The sequence below is a fragment of the Capricornis sumatraensis genome, chromosome 8 (assembly GCF_032405125.1).
Source record: "Capricornis sumatraensis isolate serow.1 chromosome 8, serow.2, whole genome shotgun sequence".
NCBI lineage: Eukaryota > Metazoa > Chordata > Mammalia > Artiodactyla > Bovidae > Capricornis > Capricornis sumatraensis.
Genome location: NC_091076.1, coordinates 21,915,593 through 21,933,751, shown reverse-complemented (window position 1 = coordinate 21,933,751; position 18,159 = coordinate 21,915,593). Strand labels below are relative to the sequence as shown.

The window sequence follows — 18,159 nt, the reverse complement described above, 5'->3', positions numbered from 1 at the left end:
TGCTTATTATTATTTAATTGCAGTTGTGCTAAGTGGGTGTTGATGGAAATGTGTAGGGAGGTGTCACATGTAAGTGGGGTGTCTGACCTAAACTGAGTCAGCCAGCAGAGGCAGGATGGGTGGGGACATCTGCCCACCATATGTAACGAGTACCCAGGTCCACACACACACACCTTCCACGCCCCACCCCCACTCCCTCATCGACACTTGCAAACCCACAGGTACCGCCCTTGGCTGACTGGACACAGCCAATGCGGATTTGTGACCAATGACGGATGTTCACATCCAGGACTTTTCTGGACATTTCCCATATTTCTTTCCCGGGTTGACCTTGAGCACGAAATGGACATCTACCTCTTTGAAGAGTTAAACCCAGCATCCCTCCTCAAATATCCACACAATTTATTTAGACTGAGAGAACAGTTAGGCTCCCGGTAGCGGAGGAACAGAAGCCACTGAGGCCCCAGGAATGAGGAGGTTGGATCCTCCGTGCCAGGGTATGACATGCTGCTGTCCCGGCGGACCGTGGGGACCGGGGCCTTCCTCCAGGAGTGGGACCCTGGGAGAAGAGGTGATGGGAAGGTGAGATGGGCCCCTGAAGGCTTCTGCACTGCAAGAAGCCCAGCAGGTCTCTGGGTGCACATGTGTGAGCTCTTGCTATCCCCGCAGGCATCCTCTTTTCCCGCTCCTGACGCTGCTGTTTGAGAAATGTGAACAGGCCACCCAGGGCTCTGAGTGCATCACGTCCGCCAGCTTCGATGTGGACATCGAGAACTTTGTCCACCAGCAGGAGCAGGAACACAAACCCTTCTTCAGCGATGACCCGGAACTGGACAATCTGGTAAAGACCCTCCAACCCCCACCCTGGCTAGGGTTGTCCCGCCCTCTGATCCCCTCCAAATGCCCCAAAAGCAATCCTTTCATTTAGTCATTCAGCAAAGAAAGGTGCTTCCCCGCTGTGGGCAGGCCTTGGTGTTCCAGCAGCTGAGAACCTTTAACCAAGAGTTGTGCACACTGGTGATGCTGCCAAAGCTCTGCCTTCCTCCTCCCCCGCAGCACCAGCGTCACCTCCCACCCTCTTGCAGTGCAGACGGGAGGAGGGGAGGGCCATGGCATCCAGACTGTTCCGAGGGCTGGAATCCTGGCATGCTGGGAAATCCGTCTTGGGCTGCCCAGAGAGGAGCTGATGGCCATGTGCTACATTGTGAAGGAGGAGGGTGACATGCATATTCAAGCACATCAGTGGATAGGAAGACTGGAAGCAACAAATGAGAAGATCAGCTTCTCTACTGAGAAGACCAGCAGATGTCCTGCCCATTTGGGATACAGTAGATCGGGCTCCCAAGCCTAACTTGTCATCCAGGTCATCACTACAGCTTTAAAAAGTACATGCTCCTGGGCCCCTCCACCTGGAAAGCAGGATTCAATAAGTTTAGTGGGACTTGCACTTGCACATTTTTAAAGGTTTCCCAGACAACTGTAATCTTCAATAAGGCTTGGGAGCCAATAGATTAGATGATACTCTAACTCTTCGTCTAGCCCTGGGAATCCTGCTGAGAAAAGAGCTGTGGAGAGACCGTTCTGTTTGTTCGTCATGACAACAGCTATCCTGGGATTATTAACCACGATTCTTGATTTTGCTGTGGGTGGATTATCCAGATCGTGCCTGGTAAATTTGGAAACTCTGAAAAATACGTCTTCCACAAGTTGATTGATTATAGTGCTGACCTCCATCCAGAATTTAGTTAGTACCTACTCCCCAAAGGGAAACAGATTTAGGAAAGCAAATGTGACTCCAGGAAGGAAGGAAGAAACACACACACACACACACACACACACACACACAGTGCATCTGCAGAGCAGACTTAAATGACTTGGGTATTATTCTGTATTGTGAATGACCCACCCCGCCGCTTCTCTCAGGAGTTGAATATGACACCTTATGGAGTCCAGGAGAGCTACCAGGAGAGGCCCCCCTCCTTGGCCCGGAAATCTATGAAGTGTTATGGTGCATTATGATACAGGACAGAGGATACGCACTTGGCCAAGGTTAGGAGCATTAGTGCAGGTTTCTGGGAGCCCCAGGTGCACCTCTGCTTGGCTCCTGGCTGTGACTGAGCTAACATCCTTCCCGATAACACAGTCCCCTATCTCTCAGGTCCCCTGGGAGAGTCGTCCCCGTGCAGGTTCTCCATTTGGTCGGATAGTTAGTGCAGGCAGACTTGCCCCTGCCCTGCTGTTCATCTGATCAGAATCTCAGAACCACAATTGTGAATCAGGTCTTTAGAAGCTAACCCGCAGCAGTCATGGGGCCAGGAGGTGAGGCAGCCGTTTGTGTGGGAGCTGGAATGAACACTCCCTTCACTTGACCCCCCAAAGAAGCTGAGGCCTCAGTTGGTGGGAAATACCTAAAATTGGCTGAGTAATATGAAAGAATATAAACCTTCTTCAGAAGTAGGAGTCCTGGCGAAACAAACCTCACAAACTTGCCCACTGCCACCTGCCAGGTGAATTCTGGAAGACACCTCCCCCTCCCAGCCCCAGGACAACCTCTTATTCTATTGAGTTGGCCAGAAAGTTCATTTGGAATTTTCCATAAGATGTAGTGGGAAAACCTGAACAAACTTTTTGGCCAACCCAAGAGTACAGCCCGGAAATACCAAAAAGTGACCATCTCCATGCTCTCCCCCGGCCCACACTACCTGGGTCTCTCAGGAGTCTGCTCACTCATAGGCTCAGATTTCTTCGTCTAATCCAGCAAAACGTGGTAGTGTCCACCATGTGCCACGGCTGATCTGAGGGTGGGGTTGCAGTAGCGGTTGCCCCAGTGGCCCCAGACCCCTGGTGCCCCCTGGGCTTCTATCCCAAGTGATGGGAGTGGTCCACTGGTGGAGCAGGCTTTGCACAGCCCTCCCCCTCACATGGACCCGGAGGAGTTTACCTGGGGGAGCTGGCCACAGTCAGTGACTGTGGATCGATTATTTAAATGGAGGTGGTTGAAGGAGCCAAGGAGATGAGGCCAAGCTCACCCTCTGGGAGACTTTGACGACAGCTCCTCTGAAGCTCGGTTTCCCCATCTGTAGAGCCAGTATACCTGTCTCCTGTGACTGTCATAGAAAATTAATGCCATGACTAGTGGAACTAAATGGCCTTTGAAAATGCGTGGCATCCAGGAGGTTAAGGTCAAATGCAGTATCACTAAGGCCAGGCATTCCAGCCGCCTCACGTCACCTCCAGGCCATCAGAGAGACTATGTGGCTGAGAGCCTGAAACTTTCCAGGGGTTGGGGCCGGGATCAGGCAGTGCCCTTTGCCATCCCACGTGTGGTCCTGTGTCAGGAGTGGGGAGGTGAGGAGGCCGACCACAGGAGCCATCATTAGAACAAGAGTCGTGCAGCCGGCACTGCCGAGATGCACATAATTAGAAATTAGAAAAAGGTCAGATCGCGTCATTATCAGCTCAATCAGCTGCCGAGTGCCACAGCCAGTTAATTTGGCATCTGTATTTTTTACAACCCCGCACACGTAGCCCAGCGGACTGTAACTCTTTATCCGGACAGATATACTGCGCAGCGGAGCAGGGACATAAAATGAGACCCCAAGCAAATGAGCTGAGATAATTGAGAGATTTATTTTTTATATATATGTGTGTCAGGGCGGCTTTCCTTTGCCCTTGAATGTTGACTTTCACAGATGGGCTTGTAACGAGGACACTGGGATCCCCCCAAACTGTTCCACCCTGGATCCTGGAGCGGGGCTCAGATCCTGCTTCCTTGCCAGCCCCACCAGGCCTACCACCCCCCAGGACGTGGGTCCTGCCCACTCCTGCTGGTCCCTCTCCTCCCATCCAAGCAAATCGCTGTGTTCACCTCCCCGACTCCCACAATCCCCCAGATAGGTTCCCATGGGAACCACGGCTGACGAAGCCCTCCCAGAGCTGCTCAGAGACCAGAGAAGTTCCAAGAGTGTAGGTTTCTAAGTGAACCTCCCTTCCCGGTTAGCCAGCTGCCGGAATAGAAACTTAGAATCATAAAACACTGGGGGAAAACCCCAAGCATAGAGAGCAGCGCGTCCATTTTACAGATGGGGACACTGGAGTCCAGAGAAGGGCGGTGACTTGTCAGCGCCCAGGTCTGCTGACTCCTTCCACTCCATCACCCACCTCTCTGCTTCCCCAGGGGCAGCAGAGCCCTCGTTTATAAATGACCGTCTCACAAAAAACAACCCTGATAAGAAAGGTGAAGAGGAATGCAAGTCTGAATAATAAAAACATATGACATTAATTATTAAAAAAAAAAAAAGCATCTTTCCCACTGGTACACACACTCCCTGACCCTCTCCACCTCCCCATTTCAGTACCATGGGGGTGGCTTTCCCCTGGTCAGCTCCCCCAGGGACACCCCACCCCCGCCCTGCCTCCAACTCCCGCATACACACATCTCAGTGCTCACCAGCCCTCTGTCACCTGGCCCATTGATCCCCTATTTGGGCCCAGCAGCCTCTGACTGGCAGTTGGTACAGTTTGTAAAATTTGCAAGTTCCCTAAACCCCTTTGAAAGGCAAAAGCTTTTTGTTTTATAAAATCTGATTTACGGGCCCCCAGTGCAGGGCCGAGGTTTTATATATTATGCAAGATTTCAAACCGAGGCTGTAAAACGTACGGTTTCAGTTTCATGCATGGAATTTTTTTATGTGTAAATTTTTTAACATTTATGGGGCACATTTTAATGAGACTCTGGTGGGGCTCACGGGACAGATTAGAGCTGCCTGATCGCAAAGCCAGCTCCAACATGGGGCCCCCCAGGCTCCTGGGCCCTCTCTGAAGGGGGTGGGGTGCAGAGGCCAGAGGTTGTGAATATGGTCCACAGGGACCCCAGGCAGCACCCCTTCAGAGAGTCATTCCCTCCTGCCTTCTGTCCAGACCCTCTTCACCTCAGTGGGAGCAGAAGATCCCACAAGACCCCAGAACAGGGAAAGGAAATAATAATCAAAGCCAGTAATAAATAACATTTATAGCATACTTACTGGGTGCCAGGTGCTGTCGTCCTAAACACTACACCTGTATTATCTTATTTAATCCTCTTTTGAGACCCACAAGGCACAGATTATTACTATCCCTATTTTAAGATGAGGGGGCTTAAAGATGAGAGAAGCCTGGTGGCTCAGAAGGTAAAGAATCTGCCTGCAACACAGGAGAGCCAAGTTCAATCCCTGGGTTAGACAGATGCCGTGGAGAAAGGAATGGCTACCCACTTCAGTATTCTTGCCTGGAGAATTCCATGGACAGGGGAGCCTGGCGGGCTGCAGTCCATGGGGTCGCAAAGAGTTGGGCAGGACTGAGTGACTTTCACTGAGATGAGGATCTTGCGACATGAGGTGAAATCATAGCTCAAGACCACACAGCTCGTACGTGAGTCAAACACAGGCACGGAGCCCTGGCCCACACTCAGCAATTATGCAGCCCTAGACTCCGTCTTTTCTTAAGACTTCCTCTGCGCTCGTCTTTAGTTCTTTTCTGGCCAAATCTCCTTCCACCCTCAGTATGATGTTGAGGGAGTTGCTCTTGTTATCCCATTTTACAGATGAGAACAAGGAAGTGTAGAGACCATGTGAATCCTGCAGAGCATCCCAGAAGGTGGAGGGCCCCAGACTCAGCCTCCAAAATGCACTATTTCCTAGCACCCAGCTCTGCTATTTAATTCATGAGATAGCCCTGGGAGGGGTTATCATTATACCCATTTTACAGAAGGGAGAATCCAAGACTGAGAACCCCGTAGTCACTTAATTACAGAGCTGGGATTTGTCTAGCTTCTGAAGCCCACCTCTTTTCCCTGAACCACAAGACCTCTCCAAAGTCTGAGGATGAGGCAGGGGAAGTGCCACATTGGAAAGTATTTAACTTGTCCTGAGCGGCAGCCTCCCTAAGTGCTCGTCTGTCCCCCAGTCATCTGGCAGTCTCCAGCCCCTGGTCTTCACCTTTCTCCCATGTTCCAGGCCTTGTTCCAGGGACCCTACCCTTCCAACTGCTCAGGCCAGGCTGGGCTGGCCTGGAAAAATTCCCAATTAGAGTTTAGCTTTGGCTGCCCTAGTGACATGCGGGAAGCACTTCAGAGCACTTGTAGGAATGCATGTTTACCAATTCATCTGTATGTGAAGCAGACTATTCCAGCTTCCCAAAGTGCAGAGAAGGAGAGGGAAAAAGGAGTCTGCCCTCCAGGGCAGAGATACTCCCTAATTGCTGCCTGGAATTTCACAGGTTACCTAATCCCTGGGTCTTGATTCCTGTTCTCCAGGAGAATGATAACCGTGCCTGTGGGTCCCCAGGTTTGTGCGACTCAAATGAGGTAATGGAGAGAGAAGCGTTTTGCATATTGTAAAGTGCTATGTATATAAATGCTTTGAAAGGCAAGGATTTATTATTATCAAATGAAGAGGTTGAAATCTTACAAGAGAGGCCACTTTTCAGAAAAGTGCTTGATGGAGGAGGGAGGGGCACATTGATGTAAATAATTGACATACAACACAGTTGCTGTGTGCCCAGGACACATGTACATGGTTTCATTCAATGTTCACAACAGCTCTTCAGTGTAAGCATTATTGATCAGCTTACACGTTACAGACGAAGTTAAAGGTCTGGTTCAAAATACTCAGACGGGAAATAATAGATTTAGGACATCGGACTTTCCGGAGAAAGAGAGGCTCCCTCCCATCCTGTGGACTTTCCTGAGACTTGTGAGGCCATGCAGGCTTCCCAGGTCGCCTTTGCGGTAAAGAATCCACCTGCCAATGCAGGAAGACTTACGTGAAGCAGGTTCAGACTTAAGTGATCCCTGGTTCAGGAAGATCCCTTGGAGGAGGAAATGGCAACCCACTCTAGAAGTCTTGCCTGGAAAATCCCATGGACAGAAGAGCCTGGCGGGCTACAGTCCAAGGACTCAAAGAGTCAGACCCAACTGAGCACTCACATGCATGTGGGGCCCGTGTGTTGTGATATGAGACTATAATGTAAGATTGCATCTTGTTTTGATGTAGTGAAGGATGCTACTTAGAAGAAGAGGGCTGCTTTTTTAATTAGTATGTTGAAAGAAAAGGGTGGGGAGAGAAGCTAAAAGATGAAGCCAAACTGGGAGAAAAGGAATTAAGGATACCTTCATCACAGTTGTTGATGATGTTAAATTAAATGGAACTGTTCATTGCACTAGAAGATTTGGAATAACCTTTTACATGACATCCATCACTTAGGGAAATAGTTTAATACGCCAGAGGTTTACTCTGATTTAGAGGCAAAAACCCAAAATTGCATTAGAAATAAGCTAGAGGATGATTCACGAACCAAAATATAGAAGAAAAAACTGGGGATGATTATTTTTCCACTCTCTGAAAATGAAATAGCAATAGAAAAGCCAACAGGATATTAGAAATCATTAAAAGAGTTTGCAAAAATGTATATGCCTTTGGTTCCCTGTGGTTTATAAAGCACTTTCACATTATTATCTCTTTTAGCCCTTATCAAATCCTGTGAGTCCGGGATGAGGAAGACTGAGGCTAAGGGAAGTCATGGAATTAGCCCAATGTCACTCAATCTGTAAACAGTAGGCCTGGACTCAAATCTGGGCTGACGGTAAATCCCACAGGCTTTGTGCTATGCCAGGCAGCTGCCCCATATTAATGGCATTGCCCACTTTTTTCTCTAATACTGAATAGATCCTACATATTCATTGCCTTGAAATACCATTGTGATTTACTCTATGGTCTTAAATCTTTAAACCAAGTCTGTTATCTCATAAAAAAGTAATCCTTCACCTGTGCTTTATTAAACCAAAAGGTAGGTCCACTTTCAGCCACTGTGCATCAGATCTGATTTAAACACATTGCACATGTATTTCATCTGAGCGAAGCTATTTTGGATTGATTTTACTTTTTATTTTGTTCTATTTAATTGTATTTTCTGATTCTTTTTACATAAGAAGTATTTGTTGACTATAGGTATGTGTACTTTCCTGTGTGTGTGTGTGTGTGTGTGTGTATTCATGGAAAGATTTTAAAGTGAGTAAATGTTGATTGAAAAGGAAAAATAGTCCAGTTAAGGAAAGCTTGGAGAAAGAGGAAAGAAGAAATGAAAGGATGGAAGGAAGAAGGAACAGAGGGAGGAAAAAAAGAAGAAAGGTTTAATGAATTAGGGTTATTTTGGCTGGAGGAGACAAAGCTGACTGGCATCTTATTCGAGTGAGAGGTCTTGTACAATGTTTGGCATTTAATGAGACTTACTATTCATCGAAATAATAATGTTAAATTAAGGGAGGTTATAGGGACTTCTCTGCTGGTCCAGCAGCTAAGACTCCACCCTCCCGATGCAGGGGACCTGGGTTTGATCCCTGCTCAGGGAACCAGATCCCACATAGTGCAACTAAGACCGGGCTCAGAAAAATACATAAATATTTTTAAAAATTAAGAGAGATTGTACTGATGGAGGCGCTAGATATTCTTGGTGCCTATAGAAAGCTGTTGTTCAGTCGCTCCAGTCGTGTCCAACTCTTTGGGCCCCTACGGACAGCAGCACACCAGGCTTCCCTGTCCTTCAACATCTCCCAGAGCTTGCTCAAACTCTTGTCCATTGAGCCGGTGATGCCATCCAACCATCTCATCTTCTGTCGTCCCCTTCTCCTCCTGCTTTCAATCTTTCCCAGCATCAGAGTCTTTTCTAATGAGTCAGCTCTCTGCATCAGGTGGCCAAAGTATTGGAGCTTCAGCTTCAGCATCAGTCCTTCCAATGAATATTCAGGACTGATTTCCTTTAGGATTGACTGGTTTGATCTTGTAGTCCAAGGGACTCTCAAGAGTCTTCTCTAGCACTACAGTTCAAAAGCCTTAATTCTTCAGTGCTCAGCTTTCTTTATAGTCCAACTCTCACAGTCATACATAACTACTGGAAAAACCTTTGTCGGCAAAGTAATGTCTCTGCTTTTTAATATGCTGTCTAAGTTGGTCATAGCTTTTCTTCCAAGGAGCAAGTGCCTTTTAATTTCATGACTGCAGTTACCATCTGCAGTGATTTTAGAGCCCAAGAAAATGAAATCTGTCAGTTTCCATTGTTTCCCCATCTATTTGCCATGAAGTGATAGGATCGGATGCCATGATCTTCGTTTTTCGAATGTTGGATTTTAAGCCAGCTTTTTCACTCTTTCACTTTCATCAAGAGGCTCTTTAGTACCTCTTCACGTTCTGCAATAAGGGTGATGTCATCTGCATATCTGAAGTTATTGACATTTCTCCTGACCGTCTTGATTCCAGCTTGTGCTTCATCCAGTCCGGCATTCGCATGATGTACTCTGCATATAAGCTAAATAAGCAGGGTGTCAATATACAGCCTTGACTTACTCCTTTCCCAATTTGGAACCAGTCTGTTGTTCCATGTTCGATTCTAACTGTTGCTTCTTGACCTGCATACAGGTCAGGTAAGTTGGTAGGTAAGATAAGGTGGTCTGGTATTCTTATCTCTTGAAGAATTTTCCACAGTTTGTTGTGATCCACACAATTAAAGGCTTTAACATAGTCAGTGAAGCAGAAGTAGGTGTTTTTCTGGAACTCTTGCTTTTTCTATGATCCAACGGAGTTGGCAATTTGATCTCTGGTTCCTCTGCCTTTTCTAAATCCAGCTTGAAAGTTCTGGTTCATGTACTGTGTGAAGCCATGCTTGGAGAATTCTGAGCATTATTTTGCCCACTTATAAAATGAGTGCAATTGTGCAGTAGTTTGAGCATTCTTTGGCATTGCCTTTCTTTGGGATTGGAGTGAAAACTGACTTTTTCCAGTCCTGTGGCCACTGCTGAGTTTTCCAAGTTTGCTGGCATATTGAGGGCAGCACTTTCACAGCATCATCTTTTAGGATTTGAAATATTCAGCTGGAATTCCATCACCTCTTCTAGCTTTGTTCGTAGTGATGGTTCCCAAGGCCCACTTAATTTCACACTCCAAGATGTCTGGCTCTAGGTGAGTGATCACACCATTGTTGTTATCTGGTTATTAAGATGTTTTTTGTATAGCTCTTCTGTGTTCTTGCCACCTCTTCTTAATATCTTCTGCTTCTGTTAGGTCCATACCGTTTCTTTCTTTTATTGTGCCCATCTTTGCATGAAATGTTCCCTTGATATCTCTAATTTTCTTGAAGAGATCGCTAATCTTTCCCATTCTATTGTTTTCCTCTATTTCTTTACATTGATCACTGAGGAAAATATACAGTTGTCAGTTTCTGCCTCTGAGTGACACTTCATCTAATTCTCCAGGAGCCTTTAATTAGCCAAGCACAATCCCTGTCCCTATAAAGTTGATCACCGAAGAATTGGTGCTTTTGAACTGGGTGTTGGAGAAGACTCTTGAGAGTCCCTTGGGCTGCAAGGAGATCCAACCAGTCCATCCTAAAGGAAATCAGCCCTCAATATTCACTGGAAGGACTGATGCTAAAACTGACTCCAATACTTTGGCCACCTGATGTGAAGAAGTGACTCATTAGAAAAGACCCAGATGCTGGGAAAGACTGAAGGCCAGAGAAGAAAGGATGACAGAGGATGAGATAGTTGGATGGCATCACCGACTCAATGGACATGAGTTTGAGTAAACTCCGGGAGTTGGTGATGGACAGGGTGGCCTGGCGTGCTGCAGTCCATAGGGTGGCAAAGAGTCAGACATGACTGAGCAACTGAACTGAACTGAATCCCTACCCATCAGACAATCCAGATGAGAGTCTGGGGGCTCCTCTCTCACTCTCCAGTTGAAATGCTGATGAAGCTCAGAGACGGTGTGGCCATGGCTCTTAGTCACACAGCTTACGGCTCAACACACCTGGACAGTAGGGTTCTCTGGGAGCCATGCCCTTGCTAGTCTTCCTGGGCATCAGGATGTTGGCCAAAAGCTAGGAGGGTGGGGTTAAAGAAAGACGGGTCTACATGGCTTATGTCAGCATCAATCATCTTGGAAGGCAAGCACCCACTCTTTTTTCTTTTTACTTTTTATTTTGATGTAACTGTAGCTTCACATGCAGCTGTAAGAATTAGTATAGCAAAGACCTGATTCCCTTTCTGCATGGCTAGAGGACAGTTTCACAGCCGGGAGATGACAATGGTATGACCACCAGACTTATTCAGACATCACTAGTTTTACATATAGTCATAGCGATACGTGTGTGTGTGTGTTTAGTTTGTGCCACTTTATCACGTGTGTATTCATGGAGACACTCTGATTGTCAAGATACAGAGCAGTCCCTCCCTCCCTCCCCCACCATACCTCCTAGCAATCACTGATCTGTTCTCTATCTCTGAAATTTAAAAGAATGTTCTATATATAAAAAAAGAAGAAAAGAATGTTATATAAATGGCATTATGTATGTAGCCTTCTGAGACTGGCTTTTTTTCTCAGCATCATTCCCTTTAAATCCATCCAAGTAGTTGAGTTTATCAGTAGTTTGTTTTTGTTGCTAAGTATGATTTCATGATACAGATGTACCAGTTTCTTTATCCATTCACCTGTTGAAGTGTATTTTGGTTGTTTCCAGCTTGGGGTTATTAAAAATAAAATTTCTTTGAATATACAAGTTTTGAGGTGAACACATGTTTTTATTTCTCTGGGATAAATGCCCAAGAGTGCAACTGCTGAGCTGGATGGTATATATTCAGTATTGGAAGAAAGTATTCTGCTGTTTTCCAGAGTGGCTGGACCATCTTTTATATCCACCAGTTACACATGAGTGATCCAGTTTCTAATTCCTTGCCAAGATTTAGTGTTATCTCTGTTTTTAATGTTAACCACTCTGATGGGTGTGTGGTGACATCTTACTGCGGTTTTAAGTTGCCTTTCCCTGATGATGCATGCATGTGTGCTAAGTCATTTCAGCCGTATCTGACTCTTTATGACCCCATGGACTGTAGCCCACCAGGCTTCTCTGTCTGTGGGATTCTCCAGACAAGAGTACTGGAGTGGGTTGCCATGCCCTCCTCCAGGGGATCTTCCCAACTCAGGGATAGAACCTGGGTCTCCTGCTTTGCAGGAAGATTCTTTACCATTTGAACCACCAGAGAAGACCCTTTCCTGATAATTCTGAACATCTTTTCGTGTGGCTATTTGCCATCTATGTATCCTCATCAGTGAAATGTCTGATGTTGTCTTTTGCCCATGTTCTAATTGGATTGCTTGTTATTTTACTGGTTAGTTTTGAGAGTTCTTTATATATTCTGGATGTAAGTCCTTTGTCAGATACGTGTTTTTCAGATATTTTCTCCTGTTGTGTAGTTTGTCTTTTCATCTTCTTCACAGGGTCTTTTGAAGAGCAAACATTTTACAGTTTGATAAGGTTCAATTCATCAAGTTTCCCTTTCTGGGTCATGTTTTTGGTGTCAAATCTAAGACTTCTTTGCCTAGCCCTCTGTCCTGATTATTTTCTCTTGTGTTTCTTTTTCTTTTTTTCTTAAAAACTTCACAGTTTATGCCTTACATTTTGGTCTTTGAGTTAATTTTTGTGTAAGATGTGAAAATCCACTGTTTTGCTTGTAGATATCCAATTGCTCCAACATCTTTATTTGAAAAGTGATTTGGCCATATCTACCATGAGCCAAAAGAATGTCCATAGATTTTTTTTTTCTGATCATTTTTGGGATCTTGTCCTAAGGAAATAATGAAGAAGCATCAATAAGCTGTAAAGTTGGAAAATACTCACTTAACATTTTTTATAAAGTTGAAAAATTGGAATTAACCTAAATGCCCAACAATAAGGAATTGGCTAAGTAGGGCACACACATGGAATGATATATTATTGCCGTGTTAGTCGCTCAGTCATGTCTGACTCTTTGCGACCCCATGGACTGAAGCCCACTGGGCTTTTCTGTCCATGGAATTCTCCAGGCAAGAATATTGGAGTGGGTTGCCATTCCCTTATCCAGAGGATCTTTATGACCCAGGGACTGAACCCAGGTCTCCTGCATTGCAGGCAGATTCTTTGCCGTCTGAGTCACGGGGAAGCCCCATGGAATTTTATTATTTTTTCATTATTTTATTATATTATTATCTTTATTATTGCATGGAATGGTATGCAATAATTTAAAATATATTTACTCAGTAACTTTTACCCATTCGAGAACTATCAGTATCCACATGTATTAATAACCACGATAACAGGATGAGCAAATTAGACGCTACTTCTCCCTTCTAGATGCCCACAGGCTAGAAGCCAGAATAGAGAAAACAATGCTGCCACTTAGAAAAATACATCCAGTAAACTAAGGGGGAAAATGGGAAACAAAATTGCATGTACAGAGTGACTGGAACTATGTTGACATATGTGCATGTGAACCCCCCTCAAAAAAAACCCCATTATTTTTTAGGGTGACTGGATCAAGGGCAGCCTTTTTCATCCTCTGTTTTCCTTACTTCCCACAGTGCTTTCTTTTCATCATAATAGCAACAATAAAAAGAAAAGGTTCAATTGAGAAATAGCTTCTTGCCTTGAAAGGTTAGGAAGGTCCATTTGAAGAGGCGGCAGGCTCACGTATAACCACCCGAAGGGCATGGAAAAAGCCAGCACAGACAGCTGAGTGTCCCAGCGCCCAGCTCAGTCACGCTGGATGACGCGGTCCGTCAACAGGCATTGATGGGGTGTCTGCACGGCGACTGGCGTCACACAAGGCACTCAGACCACGAGTTTAAGAACAGCCGGTCCCTGACCTCCTGGGGCTCTCACAAGGAGCTCTGATCTCTGTCCTCCTCATGCCAGTTCAGGGCCACACCCTTCTAATCTTGTGCCTTCCCTCAGACCCTCCTTTCTGCAAAAGTGCACAGCTGTCAGGAAGGGCGTCATTGCGTCCAGCTGTCAGATAGTGAGGTGCAGAACTTAACGCACTAGACCAAGGCCACACAGACAAGCAGGCCCAGAGCTGGAGACCTGGCCTTCCATCTCCAAGGCTGTTCTCAGAATAGCACATCTGCCCTCAGGACAGCTATGATAACAGGAGGTTCAAAAAAGTAAGCAGGAGCTTCTCTGGTGGCCCAGTGGATAAGACTCTGCCTGCCAACGCAGGACATATGGGTTCAATTCCGGGCCTAGGAAGATTCCACGTGCTTCGGGGCAACTAAGCCCGTACACCACAACTACTGAAGCCCAAATGCCTTGAGCCTGCGCTCTGCAACAAGAGAAGCCATTGCATGAGAACCCCGTGCTCTGCAACTAGAGAGTAGCCCCCTCTCGCCACAACAAGAGAAAACCTGTGTGCAGCAACAAAGACCCAGGGTAGCTGTGTATACTTTTTTTTAAGTAAAAAAAAAAAATCTGTGCATTTAAAAATATAAGCTAACAATCTGCATGTACCCACAGAGAGAATTTAAATCCTATATCGCCAGAGCAGGAATGGGCTTCTCTCTGCTGGTGTGCTTGGGGTTCAAGGGTCAAGGCAGCGAGGGGACTGGAATCCAGACACACCTGAGCTCCCCTGTCCTTCCTCTCCACAGATGGTGAAGGCGATCCAGGTGCTGAGAATCCACCTGCTGGAGCTGGAGAAAGTCAATGAACTCTGCAAGGACTTTTGTAACCGGTACATCACCTGCCTCAAAACCAAGATGCACAGTGATAATCTGCTCAGGAATGACCTCGGGGGGCCCTACTCCCCCAACCAGCCCTCCATAAACCTTCACTCACAGGTAACACAGAGCACTGGGCCCTCTCTCCTAGCCAGGCTCCAAAGCCAGGTGTCAGAAGGTCCGTGGTTTAGGGAAACGGTTTAGAGTCGCTGGATCCTTTCGTCACGAGACGCATCCTCTGGTCCGTTCCTCCTGGTATTTCCAGGCAGCCAGACCCTCGAAAGCCCAGTGCTCACCATGCCAGGGCATCAGTATTCCCTAGAAAATGACTAGATCTCAGAAGGACAATGTTCAAAGTGATTCCTGGCTTCTGGGTCCAAGAAATTGCAGGAAATGAGCACAAAAGTTAAGGAGACGGAGAGTTTTGCTGGAGGATGAGGCAGGACAGACCTGGGAATGGAATCGAACATGCCAGCACCACCCCTTGGATTCTCCAGGGGCTTTGATTTAATGAATTTTTGTGTTCTGGGCAGGAGGGTTTGAGGGAAGTGGTCCTCTCTTGAATTCCACTCAATAGAAGAAGACAGAAGCTTCCCAAGGGACAGCTTTTCCCCGATCATTCTCTAGTTGCTCACCTCACCCTGGCACATCTGTCGCCTTGCGGTTCAGGGCCACTGTATAAGCCACCTAAAGTCACCCGCTCCTCTCAAGATTCACCTGCCACCTTCATCCTGGGGACCAGGATGAAGGGAACCGGGAACTGTGGAAACAACAACTCTGCTCTAGGAGAGAATGGGTTCTCTCCAGGGCAGAATATTTCCCCCAAACCTATGAACTGTAAAAGCTTCCTGGCGATACCTTTCCAACTCACTGGTGTCTCTATAAGCCCTAGGCTCACCACCTTCTTCTCCCACTGAGCTCTGAGTCCAGGACAGGCACATGGAGATCCCACAGGAGGTCTGCCGTAGCCTTCTACCCATGAGACAATCAGGCTTGGGGATACAGGTGAACTTTCTAAGAATGCTTGATGAAATGTGCTGGAAAGAGTGCCAAAGAAAGGTGATGCCATTTTTAACCTGTAAATTTTAAGGACCAACACATATCGTCTATTTCTCTAGGTTGGCAGAGGCAGGGAAAGGGACAGGGTGACCTCTAGAAGGCCAGCCACGCCTTGTACATGTTGACCACAAAAGTCACATCGAACCCACCCCCAGGGGATCTCTGGGGGACTCAGTAGTGAGTACTGCAGGAGACACAAGGCAGGAAGTTTATTTCCTCTCCCCTTTGCGTGAAATCACCAAATCACTTTATTACAGATCTTAAACTCTGCCGCCCAGGCTCCTGCTTGCTAATATTCTCTTGAAATAGACTCATTCCTTCAGAGTCTTATTGTACTTTCCCTTATGATCAAAATTAGCAAGAAACTTGCATAAAAGAGGACAATAATTGCTCAACGAGCATCTCGTTTGTAATTTATTAGTTTCTATTATTGTGGGTTACCATGGCGACGCTGCGCAGCCCCGGTGACGGGAGAGATGCAAGATAGGAGCCGAGGAGGCTGTGAGGCCTCACCAAATGGAGATGCACATTTTTATCAGTAATTTTCATGAAAATAATAAGTGAGGAGTTAATGAGATGGAAAGCCATCCTGTGGCTATTGTGAATTTGTTTTAAGTGTTGATCTAATTAGAATGCATCGGTCAGGAAAAGTAATGAGGATTTAGTGCCTCACAGAGATGTGAGGATCATATCAGAAAATTAGCACAAGTCTTTGGAAATAATCAGGTCCTTGGAGAGGCACCGGGTTTCCCCTTCTGGGCCCTCCAGCCCCAGCTCGAGCTCTGGCATTGGGGGTGTACCAGGGTAGAGGGGAAAGAAAGGAGGGCCGGGGGCTTAGTGGCCACAGGGGCCCCCGAAACGTTGAAGTCCCGGGACCGACAGGTTTGTCCTGCAGGAAGCAGGGTCACTGGGAGACACTGTAGAGAAGGATAACGTGGGTGCTGGGTGAACCAGGCATGGGAGGTGCTGTCTGCAGAAGTCAGTCCTCCTGGGGGATCCCAGCATCCAGTGCCTCTGAGCTTAGAGAGAAGAGGAAGGAACTTTGATCTCTATCACTGCAAGCAGCACATCAGTGCCTGACAGTGGAGCTGGCCCTGGGGTGACCGCTGCAGAAAGGCCTCTGATCCACTTAGAAAGGGGAGCTCAGACAATCCGACAAAAACAAATACACTGAAAAAGAGAGAAGACACTTGGCGAGGTGGTCCTGTTTGCCACTTCTCAGACTGGCCCCTTCATTTCCTGTCTCTGCCCCCACCTCCTTGGTTCAGGCTTCAGTGGGTGAATCAGGTAATTACACACAAGCTACTGTTATAGCTTCCTATTCTGCTCTTCTGTGGCTACCTCGAGGCCCTCCTACGCGCGCGCACACACACACACACACACGCGCGTGCTTTCACATCCGCACACCTCTTAGGCTTCTGCGGCTGGCTTTATCATCTAAAGCGCTGTTCAAGCCCTTCTCCTGCTCAAAAGCTCTGATTACCAGCCCCCCCAGGGTTTTCACATCCTTTCACCTGACATTCAAGGCCCTCCTCGTTCACTGTTCTTCCATGCCCGTGCGTTTGGGTGAGGTCCCCACACCTCTGCAGGACAGAACCCAGCCTCTGCGCCAAGGGCAGTAAGAAGGCTGCCTCCCCATAGAGGCCTCCTGGATGCCTCACCCCAAAGCTGGACTTTCCTTTCTCTCAGCTAACTCCTGGGCATGGCAGGCCATTTATGTGGTAAATATCACATGTGACTTTGCATCATCATCACTTGTGTAAGCCTTATTTTCCTCTCCTGGATAACAAACATTTTTTGAGCAAAGATGGGATTTCATATATTATTATACCTATACCCGACAGTAACCACACAGAGTCTGGTGCATGGTAGTTAACCAATAATTTTCTGTTGAAAGAAGTAATATGATGAGAAAGATGGAGAGAGAAAAATCAGAGGCAAGAAGAAGGCTGAGGAGGGGAGGAGAAATAAGGAGAAGGAGGGAAAGAAAGGCAAATATCAAGGGTATGCTTTGCTTTTCTGTCTTATATTCTTTTTTCAAACTTTCAATTTTTATATTGGAGTTTAGTTGATGAGCAATGTTGTCATAGCTTCAGGTGAACAGCGAGGGGACTCAGCCATACATATACATCTATCCATTCTTCCCCAAACTGCCCTCCCATCCAGGGCTGCCACATAACATTAAGCGGAGTTCCCTGTGCTATACAGTAGGTCTCAAGGGTCAGGTTTGAGAGGGAGGTGCAGAGAGGATGAAGAACTGGAGGAAAAGAGCAACAAAGACGAAGAGACACAGAAGGAAGAGGAAAGTGAGGCTGGAGACAGACAGAGGCAGAAAGAGATGGAAAGAGAGACGGTGACTGCAGTAGGGGGGAGGGGCTGGGGTGGGGTCGGTGCAGTGTCCTGGGGGTGTGCAGAGGAGAAGGTGGGCAGGATGCCTTGTGTGTGTCGCCCTGTCCTCATTCCCAGGCTCCCATCTCTTCCTTGCTAAGGTGGGTGCAGGCTGGCCCTGGGCCTCCCCAGGAAGGAGAGACCTATGAGGCTG

General features: G+C 46.9%; 1 protein-coding gene across 4 annotated transcripts in view; it reads left to right on the top strand.

Annotated features, from left to right (window-relative positions):
• Nucleotides 1-18,159, top strand: part of PKNOX2 (PBX/knotted 1 homeobox 2) — an 82,702-nt gene that overhangs the window by 32,619 nt on the left and 31,924 nt on the right. For all 4 annotated transcript variants that reach the window (XM_068977172.1, XM_068977171.1, XM_068977170.1 and 1 more), the window contains exons 3-4: nucleotides 670-841; nucleotides 14,490-14,678. In XM_068977172.1, coding sequence (XP_068833273.1) covers nucleotides 670-841; nucleotides 14,490-14,678 — 361 coding nt within the window. The remainder of the gene's footprint in view (nucleotides 1-669; nucleotides 842-14,489; nucleotides 14,679-18,159) is intronic.